This window comes from Gorilla gorilla, chromosome 19 (genome assembly GCF_029281585.2).
Source record: "Gorilla gorilla gorilla isolate KB3781 chromosome 19, NHGRI_mGorGor1-v2.1_pri, whole genome shotgun sequence".
NCBI classification, from domain to species: Eukaryota; Metazoa; Chordata; class Mammalia; order Primates; family Hominidae; genus Gorilla; species Gorilla gorilla.
In genome coordinates, this window is record NC_073243.2 from 31,553,055 (window position 1) to 31,567,454 (window position 14,400).

Below are 14,400 nucleotides of genomic sequence, written 5' to 3' on the forward strand. Positions count from 1 at the left end.
TCAGAAAGAGAAAATATCCCTTTTTTTCTACTTCAAATTTTGTGTATCTTTTTCCCCATTTTTCTTCATTTTCATTACAAAAATTGGAAACATCTTGTTTTAAAATACAAACTAAATGTGGAATTATGAAAAGTAACAATGTGGTACCCCCCCGCCTCTACTTCCCCCACACAGATAACCACTGCTAGGATGTATATCCTCCTCCTTTTCTGTGCATTTATAAACCTATGTAATTTTTTTTTGTTTTTAGTTGGAGTCTTGCTTTGTCACCCAGGCTGGAGTGCAGTGGCGCAATCTCGGCTCACTGCAACCTCCGCCCCTGGGTTCAAGTGATTCTCCTGCCTCAGCCTTTTGAGTAGCTGGGATTACAGGTGCTGCCACCATACTGGCTAATTTTTTTTTATTATTTTTAGTAGAGACGGAGTTTCACCGTATTGGCTAGGCTGGTCTCGAACTCCTGACCTTGTGATCCACCCGCCTCAGCCTCCCAAAGTGCTGAGATTATAGGCATGATCCACCGTGTCCAGCTAATTTTTTTTTAACATAAATGTCATTATACATGTTTTCCCCTGGAGGCTTTTTTTTAATAACTTGGCAGTACATGATTGACCTGGCTTTCCCTGGCACTACACAGAGGTTCATACTTTTTCTACAGGTCCACAGCTTTGGTTGTATCATAATTTTTTTGACCGCTAAGTTAAGCTTAGACATGTAGGCTCATTGTGCTTCCTTTTATCATTCATTCAACAGATGTGCAAGTGGCTCCTATGTGCCACACGGTTCTATGAGGCAGGATTTATAGTCCAGCGGGAGAGACAGACTATGACGCAAGTCAAATATGGTGTGTTAGATGGTGATGAGTATTGGGGAGAAAAATAAAACTAGGAGAGGGAATTGGGGTAGGGGTGGTGGGAGTGGTGGTTTCAAGCACAGTGATTGGAGAGATTCTTCCTGAAGGAGGAGAGGAGAAGGGAGCTTTAATGCTTCCCAGTGATGCTTTGGGAACTCCTGGGAATTTTTTGGCTTGGAAAGCTTAAGAAAAGATGGAGAAGGCTATAATTAAAAAGGCAGATAATAACAAATGTCGAGGAAGTGGAGAAATTGGAACCCTCTTACATTGCTGGTTTGAATGTGAAATCTGCTTTGGAAAAGAGTTTGGCATCTCCTTAAACAATTAAACATTGAGTTACAATGTAATCCAGCTCTTCCACTACTCCTGAGCTTATACCTAAGACAAAAAGAAAACTAGGTCCACAAAACTTACACAGGCGGTGTTCATACAAGCATCATTGGTGATAATCAAAAAGGGGAAACATCCCAAATGACCATCAGCTGGTGACTGCCTAAACAAAATGTGCTCTATCCATACAATAAGATACTATTTAGCAGTAAAAAGGAATGAAGGACTGACACATGCTGCCACATGGCTGAGCCTTGAAAATTGTATGCCAGGCAAAAAAGCCACACATAAGAGACCATGTGATTCCTTTTATATCAACTGTCCAGAATAGGCAAATTCATAGAGGCAGAAAGTAGATTGGTGAATGCGGGGGGTGGGCTGAGGGGGCCATGGGGAAGGGGAGAGCACCTAAGGGGTGCATGATTTCTTTTGGGGGTGATGAGAATGTTTGGAAATGGGTAGTGTTGATGGTAGCACAAGTCTGTGTATGAATACATTGAAAGCCGTTGAATTATACATTATAAATGGATGTGAATTAGTGAATTGTATCTCAATATATTCCTGCTTTGACCGCGGCTGGTGTCTTGTTTCCACAGCTACGAAAGTGCCAACATCGAGAGCTTCTTCAGCGGGAGCTGGTCCATCTTCTGGGTCAAGATGGCCTCCTGCTGGATATGCGTGCTGTTGTACCTGTGTACGCTGGTCGCTCCCCTCTGCTGCCCCACCCGGGAGTTCTCTGTGTGATGATATCGGCGGTCCCCTGGGCTTTGTGGGCCTACAGCCTGGAAAGTGCCATCTTTTGAACAGTATCCCCGGGGCAGGGACTGGCGCTCTGTGCCTGAGTGGGTCTGAAAAAGCTTTGAGAGAAAAAAAAAAAAAATCTCCTGATTAGCCTTTTACTTTTGAAATTCAAAAAGAAACTACCAGTTTGTCCCAAAGGAATTGAAATTTTCAACCAAACTGATCATGGTTGAAATATCTTACCCCTAGGAACTGGATACCAGTTATGTTGACTTCCTTCTGCGTGTTTTTGCCAAAACAGAATTTGGGGCACAGCGTCTTTTCACAGGGATAAAAATATCTTGTGGGGCCAGTCATTCTCATCCTCGGAATAGAAAAACATGCCAAAATCTTGAGTCCCCAGCCCCTAACAGAATCCAGACCCCTCTCACTCACTTCCGCCTCTTAGAGCCTTGTCCCCAGGGGTCTTTGAGGACAGGACTCAGCCTGCAGGGCCCCTGGTATTTATAGGGTCCAAGAGGAGGCACCTGCTTTTCAACTGCACCCTCAGTGCTGCCTCTTCGTGGCCCCTAAACGTTTCCCTTTGAGGTTGTGATGCTGGGAATCACAGACTTCACTGTCTGCCTGCACCCTTCCCCGAGGTCTCATCTTTTCTGGGTCCCACATCTTTGTAATAATGTGAAAAAGCACAATTTGTCTGATCACCCCCCACGTGGTTCCCCACCTTATTATCACTACCTGATCCGAGTTACTGCAATAAGTACGGCGCTTATTTATGGTGTTATTCACATGATTATAGAACAAGATTCATGTTTTCTTTGCCTAAGCAATGGAGGGCTATCATTCTTACTTGTTTGTGCTGTTGATAATGATAATACTTTTAGGACCTTAACTGAAAAGCTGCTTCGTGTTGAAGCCTGCTGCATGCACTGCTCTTTCAGTTGTTGAGGTCAGCCCCTCAGTTTTTTTTCCACCTTAAGGCCTTTGAAACTGTAAAAGCAGAAGACGTTTTGTGTTCTGGATCTGTAATGTGACCGTACCGTTCAGGTTCATGCTGGCATCCTTGGAGTAGATTTGCTAACGTGAGAATTTCTGAGGTGAGGATCTCAGACACACTGACCAGAAGAAGCTTGTTAGGCAATGTGTGGAAGTGGCCGAATATACTTAAAAAGAGGTGGGCAGAGGCAGGCGGATCACTTGAGGTCAGGAGTTCCAAGACCAGCCTGGCTAACATGGTGAAACCCTGTCTCTACTAAAAATAGAAAAATTAGCCGGGCGTGGTAGCGTGTGCCTGTAATGCCAGCTACTCGGAGGCTGAGGCATGAGAATCACTTGAACCCGGGAGGCGGAGGTTGCAGTGAGCCGAGATCACACTGCACAGGAATTTCCAAAATACATACTTGCAAAGTAATACAGAAACGTGACTTTCGGCAGCTACCCAAGATGATGCCTATTTTCAGTGTTGATGTATTCAGGCAGGGAAAAGGTTTACTTGGTGGAAACTCCTGTTAGAATTTCATTCGGGGTGGAAAGAATCTTCTCGAGCTCTCTGTAAGTGAGGATCTAAGGATAAAAGGCTCAGCCTAGTCATTTTTTTCTGTGCCCTACTGTATGAGTTGGGCAGAATTGAGTGCCACCTAAGCTGGGCTTCTGTGTGCCAAAATGCTGGTGGGTGAAATTAGTGAAATTCTTTCTATTCATTCCTTTGCCCTTCTCCCAAGAAAACCCATGGGGACACAAATTACAGGGGATGAATTCCTTTAGAACTTTCCCTACTTAGAGTGTGTGAGATTCAGTTTCAAAAGGCACTCCATCTGTGTGTGTGGTTTAGAGAGCCTTGTTTTGTAAATTCCATTTAATTTCCTTTTGTAGGGCAGGAGCTCTGTACTCAGCAGTTAAAAGATTCATCTGGAGTCGCAAAATGAAAAGCGGTGTTCTAACCCGAGGAACCAGTTAGGGGACAGGAGCTCTGTGGGCCAGGAATGGGCTCAGGGAGTGGGGCTGGGTGTCACACACAGTAGCTGTGTTGCAGTGGCCTAGGGCCTTGGGGGTTGTCTTTAGGAAACACCCTGAGGGGAAGCAGGTAAAGGGCCTGGGCAGTATTGTGACTAGTTTCATTGTTTTCCTCCTGCTGAGGTCTAGCAGAGCCTTCTCGGCTGGGTCTGGCTGCCAGCTGGTGTGATTTGAGAAACTGACCTTATGCTCAGTCAAGGTCGAGCTGACAAGGCCTTGTATTCCTTGGCTGGCCGTGGTTGGCCCTTTCCTCTGCAGAAAGCAGCTTAGGGAAGCCCAGGTAAGGGAGTGTGGCTGGTAGAAGGCCCTCATCGCTTCCTTCTGGAGCCAGCCCAGCCACCCCACGTTTTCCAGATGCATGAGTCTGGTTTGTGACATCCCGTTCCCTTCTGTCGGTTGGTCTGATGCAAGAGGAAGAGTTACAGTTGCTCTGAATTTTATTCTCAGCTGAAAATGTTAGCACGTGTATCTGGATGAACAAAACAGATGTGGATGTATCTGAGGACTGAGGGACTATCAATGCAAAGTTAATGTTAATGGTTATTAATTGTGATATACAATACTCAGGTGAGGAGTCAACATTCCTGGATTTAAAGAATCTACAGTTTTGTGCAATTGTGATTTGAGAAACTGGAAACATTGTGCCAATGGCTTTGAGTTGCTATAACAATGGTGTTAATTTGATTAACTCACTGATATCTTTTAAAAATAATAGACATTTGCTTCCTACACCTTTTTGTACATGACCTAAAGAGTATATTCCCAGAAGCTGCTGGTCAGACACATTTAGGGATGACAGTTGAAGAGGACTTTTTTAAAGCTGCATGTGAATATTTCCTCTGTGTCATTTGTCTGATGTAGAAAAGTTTTCCCCTCATTTTTATGGGTAAAAACACTAAGTGGGTGGCAGGGGGGTGGGGGTTCTTATGGGAGTGTCATACCGCGGCATGTTACCTGACTGGAGACTAGAGACTATTTCCATTATAAGCCTTCAGAAACCCAACCACGTCTTTACTGTGTCTGGCTTTTTAAATACTGATTGGTTAGTTTTATTTTTGCCCACAGTTTCTTGGGCAAAAAGGTTTTTCATTTTGTCTGAAAAAGAAATTATTTGCCAGAGGTATTTGGAGCCTCTTTGAAGGGGAGATAGAGTGGGGGTGGGTTGTGGGGTGGGTGGAGTTATTGGGGTTTTGGGGTTCTGTTTCCATACAACATTGTTTATTTCCGATTCCTCAGAAGATCCTTTATTACGAATAACCTCAGTGTAATGTTAATTTCCCGCCCCCATGTCAAAATTGTCACCCTAAGCCTTTTTTTTTTTTTTTTTTTTTTTTGAGACGGGCTCACTCTGTCAGCCACGCTGGAGTGCAGTGACATGATCTTGACTCATGGCAGGCTTGACCACCTCCCAAGTAGCTGAGACCACAGGTTTGCCCCATCACACCTGGCCAATTTTTATTTTTTTGTAGAGATGGGGTTGTCCAGGCTGGTCTCAAACTCCTGAGCTCAAGCAATGTGCCCGCCTTGGCTTCCCAAAGTGCTGGGATTATAGGCGTAAACCACTGCACGCAGCCTACCCTCTGCCTTTTTAAGATGATGTATTTATTTAATTTTTGCCATCATTGGTGCTTCACCTTCCTGCGAAGGAAATTCCAGAGCCTGTATTTAAGCTACCTAGGCTTTTACACTCCCTTTATTGCCTTTCTAAATAGTATCTCATTTGGTGTACTCTAGTGTCCTATACCTCTTGGAAACGAAAGAGGGCCCAAGCTACAACTAAGAAGGGACAAACCTTGAACTAAGTAAGACCTTACACACCCAGAAAGAACACTGGGCCCTCCTTCTTCAGGGACAATGCAGTAGCCACTTGGCTTGTGGAATTTGCTGAAGGCTATTTTCTGTAACTTGCTAGTTAACTTAGTTTTGTATTTCAGGCAGAGGTGCGCTCTGTAATGTTGGGCCTTTGACTTCACAGTACTGGAGAGCTGTTCACACAGATGTTTAGACCTTGCTCTCTCTCTCTCTTTTCTTCTTTCTCAACAAATCTTTCACAGAGGCAGTCATTTTGAAAGGTTGAAATATTTGGCCTTTACCAAAGAGCTTTTTTTTTCCTTAAGCAAAATCCTTTCAGAAAGAAACAAATGGGGAAGGGCAGATTAAGAATGCATATGTCCCAATCCACTTCTATAGGAGTTTAATCATATTCACATGAGTAAAATGATGGAAGAACTCTTTAAGGTAATCCTTTGGGATAAAGGATCCTGGGAAGTTCTCTCAGGTAAAGAAAGCTTACAGCAGATTTGTAATATATGTCTGGAGAGCTATTTATAAGAAATTTAAGAGGATTGTTTTGTTTTCCTTTATTAAAGATTTAAGCCTTTTTACTTTGCAAAAAGAAAACTACAAAAGTTTTATAGATATAACTTTGCTAATTTTTTAAACTTTTCTGAAACGATTAGCTGTAGCCAAATTATGTGGTTACGTTTTGCTACATTAGAATTTGAAAATGCAATATGTGTGGTAAATCTACTGTTTGAAATTTATAATGGTCTCTGATATGATTAGAATTTTGGTAACTTTTGAAAGTTATTTTCCCCCTTTAGTCATGGATTTCTGTTTGTTTTTTAATGTTAATTTTTCTAGAAAGCATCTGAATTGACTAGGCTTTTCCTATATAAAAAACTCAAAACTTGTTAACTCTATAATAAAATTTAAAATTAAAACTGTGTTGTTTTTTTCTCTTCTGCTAGATACATATATAATTAAAGTACTCAAGTTAGTTGTTTTGCAGAGATGTTGCCTTCAGATGTTAATCAGGTCTCTCAAGTTTCATGGAGTCTATGCTGATCCTTTAATTGACAAATAAAAGATATATATCTGTGGTGTGCAACATGATGTTTTGAAATATGTATATATTCAGGAATAGCCAAATCATGCTAATTAACATATGCATTACCTCATGTTTTTGTGCTGAGAGAACATTTAAAATCTACTCACAGTAATTTTTTTTCTTTTTTTTGGAGACAGAATCTTGCTCTGTCACCCAGGCTGGGGTACAGTGGCGCAATCTCGGCTCACTGCAACCACCGCCTCCCAGGCTCAAGCGATTCTCCTGCCTCAACCTCCCGAGTAGCAGGGATTACAGGCATGTGCTATCATGCCCGGGTAATTTTTGTATTTTTAGTAGAGATGGGGTTTTGCCATGTTGGCCAGGCTGGTCTTGAACTCCGACTACATGTGATCTGCCCACCTCAGCCTCCCAAAGTGCTGGGATTACAGACGTGAGCCACCGTGCCCGGCCTACTCTCAGAATTTTTAAGGTACAGTGCCAGGTTCCTAACTCTAGTCACCATGTTACACAGTAGATCTCCTGAACTTATTTCTTCTGGCTGATATTTTGTGTTCTTTGACCAACATCACCCTGAACTCCCTCCTCACCCAATCCCCCACCTCCAGCCCCTAGTAACCACCTTTACACTCTGCATCTCTTAAGTCAAACTTAGGAAGTTTGACTTTTTAAGATTTCATGGATCAGTAAGATCATGAAGCATTTGTCTTTTTGTGCCTGGCTTATTTCACTTAACCGTGTCCTCTAGGTTCCTCCAAATTGTTGCATATTGCAGGAGTTCCTTCTTTTTGAGGCTGAATTTTTTATTGTTTATATATACCACTTTTCTTTTCCTTTTTTTGAGACAGAGTCTCACTCTGTCACCCAGGCTGGAGTACAGTGGTGTGATCATGGCTTATTTTGGCCTTGACTTCTTGGACTCAAGCAATCCTCCTGCCTCAGCCTCCCGAGCGACTGGGACCACAGGCTACACCACCAAGCCTGGCTAATTTTTGTATTTATACAGATAGGGTCTCACTATGTTGCACGGGTTGGTCTTAAACTCCTGACCTCAAGCAATCGTCCTGCCTCAGCCTCCCAAAGTGCTGGGATTACAGACGTGAGCCACTGCGCCCAGCTTACTTTTTTTTTTTTTTTTTTTTTTTTTGAGTTAGAGTCTTGCTTGGTCGCCCAGGCTGGAGTGCAGTGGCATGATCTCGGCTCGCTGCAACCTCTGCCTCCCAGGTTCAAGGCAATTCTCCTGCCTCAGCCTCCCGAGTAGCAGCTGGGACTACAGGTGGCCGCCACCACACCTGGCTAATTTTTGTATTTTTAGTAGAGATGGGGTTTCACCATGTTGGCCAGGCTGGTCTCGAACTCCTGACCTCGTGATCTGCCTGCCTTGGCCTCCCAAAGTGCTGGGATTACAGGCGTGAGCCACTGTGCCTGGCCACATTTTCTTTATATTCATTTGTGGACACTTGGGTTGATTCTGTATCTTGGCCATTATGAATAATGGTACAGTGAACATAGGGGTATGGATCTTTGACATACTGATGTCATTCCCTTTGGGTATATACCCATTAGTGGGATTGCTGGATCATATGGTATTTCTACTTTCAGGTTTTTAGGTGTTTTTTTTTTTGTTTTTGTTTTTGTTTTTGTTTTTTTTTGAGACAGGGTCTCAGTCTGCCACCCCAGCTGGCGTGCAGTGGCACGATGTCAGCTCACTGCAACCTCTGTCAGCCTCCAGGTTCAGGTGATTCTCCCACCTCAGCCTCATGAGTAGCTGGGGTTACAGGCGCATGTCACAATGCCCGGCTAATTTTTATATTTTTGGGGGTAGAGATGGTTTCGCCATGTTGGCCAGGCTCGTCCGGAACTCCTGACCTCAAGTGATCTGCCTGCCTCGGCCTCCCAAAATGCTGGGATTACAGGCGCGAGCAACTGCACCCAGCCTGACTTGAGCACTTTTTCATGTATCTGTTGGCCATTTGTATGTCTTTTGAGAAATACCTATTCAGGTGCTTTGTCAACTTTTTAAGTGGGTTGTTTTCTTGCTATTGAGCAGTTTTGAGTTTCTTATATATCTTGAATATTAACCCCTTATCAGATGTTAAGTTTGTGAGCATTTTCTCCGATGCTGTAGGTTGTCTCCTAACTTTGTTGTTTCCTTTGCTGTGCAGAAGCTTTTTAGTTTGATGTAATCTTGTCTACATTTTTGTTGCCTAGTTTTAGTTTCAGGTTTTAACAGCTAAGTCTTTAATTCATTGTAAGTTGATTTTTTAATATGGTATGAAATAAAAGTCTAATTCCGTGCTTCAACATGTGGATATCCAGTTTTCCCAGCACCATTTATTAAAAAGACATTCTTTTTCCCATTGTTGTGCTAATTGTTGAGAATATAAACATGAAACCCCAAGCTTGTCTTCTTCCTCTGAAAGCTCGTGTGGACCGCACTTCCTTTTTCCTGTAGTGACACCCTGTCCTGATATATGAGAATTAGAGTAAAGCATTTTTTTTGTTTTTTCGAGACGAGGTCTCTTGCCTAGGCTGGAGTGTAGTGGTGTGATCATAGCTCACTGCAGCCTCCAACTCCTGAGCTCAAGCGATTGTTCCACCTCAGCCTCCTGAGGGCTTGGGTCTACAACTCCTGCTCTCAAGTGAGCCTTCTCTCTTGGCCTCCCAAAGTGCTGGGATTACAGGTGTGAGCCACCACACCAGGCACTTAACCATTTTTAGGTGTACAATTCAGTAGTATGAAGTGCATAGTACATTCACATTATTTGGCAGCCAATCTCCAGAACTCTTCAATTTGCAAAACAACTCATTAAGGAACTCCCTGTTCCCCACTTCCCCTCTCCTGTGGCAACCGTCATCCTACTTTCTGACTCTGAATTCATCATTTGCTTTTTTTTTTTCTTCCCTCTGCTTCTTCCCACATAGATACTGATAGTCTTCAGCTCTCCCAGCTTTTGATTTTTGATTGTGCTATCTAGTTGCTATTTTTATGTAGCAATTCAGGAAGATCCAAAAACTATGCTTCTATCATTGCCCCCATCTCTTCCATTCACACTTGAACTCGCCACAATAAAGCTTTCACACACTTAAATTGAAAACTGCTTTTCAAAGTCATGGGTGACTTCCATGTTGCCACGTCCATCGTCCTTACTTTACTTGACCTATCAGAAGCACTGGACACTATGAACTGTTTAAACTGCACTGCAAACCTTATTCAGATTTCATACACTCATCCTTACTTTTTGAAAGGGATTCTCTATTGTACTTATCTTTTTCCTCCTCACATTGTACAAGGAATGCGGGAGGCAGATAACTTGTCTTTTTAGTTCTTAGGTCTCTGCACCCACAGAGCCATCCCTGTGGAGCCTTAATCCACACACAGCTGGACCTGATTTACTTCCTAACTCCACCTTCTGGGTCGGCCTTTCTTTACTATTTGAAAAAGCGTGATTGGGCCTGGCGTGGTGGCTTATGCCTGTAATCCCAACATTTTGGGAGGCTAAGGCGGGAGGATCACTTGAGGCTGGGAGTTCAAGACCAGCCTGGGCAACATGGTGAAACCCTGTCTCTACAAAAAATGCAAAAATTAGCCGGGCTTGGTGGCATGTGCCTGTAGTCCTAGCTACTCCAGGGAGGCAGAGGTTATAGTGAGTTGTGATTGTGTCACTGTGCTCCAGCCTGGGCAACGGAGGAGACCCTATCTCAACAACAAAAACCCTGATTTGCAGCCAAATAGTTTCCTCAGCCTGTTTCCTGCCAGTAAATGGTTAGGAGCCCAGTAGCTTTGTTTTGAACAGTCTTTGTCCATTTTGGTCCAAGCTAGTGGTGCTTGTGTTAGTTCAGTTCTCTTAAAAACATTGTGAGTTTTCTGTGGATTTTACTGGGATTCACTGTGTTAGATAAAAACCATCTCCACCAATCTTTTTAAGATACACTCCCTCTCTGGGGTGCAAGTCAGGGTGCTGTGTGAGAACACACTTGTTCTTTCAGAAGCCTGTTTGTCTAACTAACCATGAGGGTTTGAGAAGCAATTCCTTACATCTTTCTGGGATTTTAACAAAGGGCCTCATGTTGACCAGAGGCCACGTTTTACTTGTGGCATTGAAACCACCTTTGCATAAATTATAACTGAGAGGATTATGACAATGAAAGAGATGTGACCTAACTTACTGATTTGTTCCTAACCTCCAAGCTGTCCTTGTTCATTCCTGGGTGTAGGCTGAACTAATTTTGGAAGGAACTTAACTTACAGTTTAACTTTGTTTTTTTTTGTTTGTTTATTTTGTTTTGTTTTGTTTTGAGACAGAGTCTCACTCTATCACCCAGGCTGGAGTGCAGTGGCCCCATCTTGGCTCACTGCAATCTCCACCTCCTGGGTTCAAACGATTCTCCTGCATCAGCCTCCTGAGTAGCTGGGACTACAGGTGCACGCCACCACGCCAGACTAATTTTTGTATTTTTAGTAGAGACAGGGTTTCACCATGTTGGCCAGGCTGGTCTCGAACTCCTGATCTCAAATGATCTGCCTGCCTCGGCCTCCCAACGTGCTGGGATTACAGGTGTGAGCCACCACGCCCGGCCTGTAGTTTAACTTTGAAACAAAGATGGTACCAGCCCTTTCCCTGAACAAACACCCTTTTAGCCTGGGAACTATAAACTGCCTTTGCAGGACTAACAAATTAGCTACAAGATTAGAAATTGTGGTTTAGGAGTCATGCAGCTGGAGGTGGCAAGATTCTAAACCCCTCCAAATTGCTCCTCCAGATAACAGGTATTTTGGAGACCTGCACTCGATGGATCAGCTGTCCCTAACCAGATTGATAAATTGGTTCATCTGGTCTTGTAGCCCCCACCAGGAACTGACTCAGCACCAGAGGACAGCTTCAACTCCATGTGATTTCATCTCTGACCTAACCAATCAGTAGTCCCCACTTTCTGACCCCCTGCCCACCAAATTATCCTTAAAAACCCCATCCCAAGTCTTTAGGGAGACTGATTTGAGTAATAATACAACTCCAGTCTCCCGTACAGATGACTGTGTGTGGATTAAACTATTGTAATTCCCCTGTCTTAAATTGAATCTGTCTAGGCAGTGGGCAAGGAAAATTCGTTGGGCGGTTACAGCATCTTAGATTTGTTCTTTGCCTCCAAGTTTTATTTTGATTTTAGAACAAGCTGCTAACTGACTCAGACAGTCTTGGGCCCTCTATATTCTTCTAAAATTTGCTTGAAAGGTGAACATTTCCCTCTTTAGTTTATCTCTTTCTGTACATTATCAACTATTACAAGCCACTTGGCATTTTCAGCATTCTGCATGAAAATGTCCTTAGCCAGTTCATGAACATATGTACCATCTTCCACATTGCTACAAGTGACAGTGTAATTGAGCTGCCAGTATGTAACTCAGGCCCCCTTTTCTCTAGCCCACAAGAGCAAGAGCAAGTTTTTCCTTCCTGTTTTAGGCTAGCGTTAGGCCTTTCTTGCATTGCTCTAAAGGAATACCCAAGACTGGGTAATTTATAGAGAAAAGGGGTTTGTTTGGCTCATAGTTCTGCAGGCAGTATAAGCATTGTTACTGGCATCTGCTCGGCTTCTGGAGAGGCCTCAGTGAGCTTCTACTCACTGTGGAAGGTGAAGTGCGAGCAGGCACGTCACATGGCAAGAACAGGAGCAGGTAGGGAGAGGTGCCACACACAGCCAGATCTCATGAGAACTTACTATTGCGAAGACAGCACCAAGCCATGAGGGATCTGCAACCATGACACCTCCCACCAGGTCCCACCTCCAACGCTGAGGATTACATTTCAACATGAGATTTGGGAGGGACAAATATCAAACCATATGAAGACTCTGCCAACAGCCTTCTCACTGCTCTTCAGTCTTCTATGTGTTACTTGGTCCCAAACATGTAGCAATTGGCTTTAGGTTTTCATTCCAGTAGTATTTCATGTTCTGGTGCCAATTTTTATTCCAGTCCCCTATTGCTGTGTAATGTCAATCTGAAAGAAAGAACTAAGGGCCAGGCATGGTGGCTCACACCTGTAATCCCAGCACATTGGGAGGCCGAGGTAGGAGGATCACTTGATCCCCAGAGTTCGAGACCAGCCTGAGCAACATAATGAGACCTTGACTCTACAAAAAATTTAAAAATTAGCCAGGCATGGTGGAAAAAAAAAAAAAAAGAACTAAGGCAAATGCATATAGGTAAAGAGTTTATTTGGGCCAAATTTGAGGATTGCAACCTGGGAAGCACTTATATACCAAGTCCAGGAGGTGCTCCAAGTTGGGGTGGTTACAAGCAGATTTTAAGGAACAACATGAGGAGATACAACAAGGTGGTCTCAGCATGTTCATATAGAAATACCATTAGTTAACAGAAATAAGCTAACAGATGATTAGCTAAGGAGTACAGTGCTTCTTGGAATAGTCATCAGTTTGCGATTAACCCAGACCTGGAGTTCCTTACAAAAGCAGGAGAGAGTCTAGGAATTTCAGGAGGGTAACTGTGGGGTCTCGTGCCTACTCCCCTGTGGCCCGTGCTATTTAGTTCATCTCTATTTGTCTCTTTTGTCATCAGTAACAAATCACACTAAAACTTAATGGTTTAAAACAACAATTGCTATTATTTGCTCATGGTTTGGGGGTGAAAAATTTGTGCAGAGCATGTTGAACATGGCTCATCTCTGTTATCTGGTGTCCGCAGCTTCAATTGGCTGGCTTGAAAGCTAGGGGCTGGCAGAAATGCTCAACTAGGCCGAAATGGCTGGGCCTTGGTTCTCTTCTACATGTCTTTCTCCATATGCCTTCTGGGCTCCAAGAAGGAGCATTTCAAGCGGTGAAAGGAAGGCTTCTAAAACAGTTCCTAAGGCCCAGCCTGGAATTTACAGTATTACAGAATCTAGTTACAGAACTAGATTCCGTTGGTCAGAATTGGTTTAGGCTCAGCCCAAATTCAAGGAAAAAGAAAAGAGACCCCATCTCTTCTTAGGACAGTGGCAAGATCACATTGCAATATGTGAGGTGTGAGATATTTCTGCTGCCATCTTTGGAAACACAATTTACCACACCCTCAAAATGGCTTCCCGTTTCCTCTGAAGTAAAAGCCAAAAAGACTTTACAGTGGTCTACAAAACCCTGCATGACCCATTCCCTATCCCTGCCTCAGCTACCCTTTGCCCACTCTGTTCCAGCATTACTGGCTTCCTTGCTGGTGTTCAAATCCAGGAGGTATGCTCCTCCTTCCCCCTGTCCCCCGCAGGCTCTCTGCACACACTCTTTCCCATACTGAAATGCTTCTCCCTTAGATAGCACTTGGCCCATTTTGTCACTGTATCAGTCTGTTCTCACGCTGCTAATAAAGACATACCCAAGACTGGGTAATTTACAAATGAAAAAGGTTTAATTGATTCACAGCTCCACATGGCTGGGGAGGCCTCAGAATCATGGCTGAAGGCGAATGAGGAGCAAAGTCATGTCTTACGTGGTGGCAGGCAAGAGAGTGTGTGCTGGGTCTACCATTTATAAAACCATCAGATCTTGTGAGACTTATTTACCACCATGAGAACAGCATGGGAAAGACCCAGTCCCATGATTCAGTTACCTCTCACCAGGTCCCCCC

At 43.6% G+C, this 14,400-nt stretch overlaps 1 protein-coding gene across 5 annotated transcripts in view; it reads left to right on the top strand.

The window, feature by feature from the left end:
• Positions 1 to 14,400, top strand: part of SERINC5 (serine incorporator 5) — a 149,888-nt gene that overhangs the window by 115,246 nt on the left and 20,242 nt on the right. For 4 of the 5 annotated variants that reach the window (XM_019013565.4, XM_063700668.1, XM_055366952.2 and 1 more), the window contains one exon: positions 1,777 to 6,824. The exons of the other annotated variant lie outside the window; for it this stretch is intronic. In XM_019013565.4, coding sequence (XP_018869110.1) covers positions 1,777 to 1,924 — 148 coding nt within the window. In that variant the 3' untranslated portion in view covers positions 1,925 to 6,824. Of the gene's footprint in view, positions 1 to 1,776; positions 6,825 to 14,400 lie in introns of those variants that run through there. 5 annotated transcript variants of the gene reach the window in all.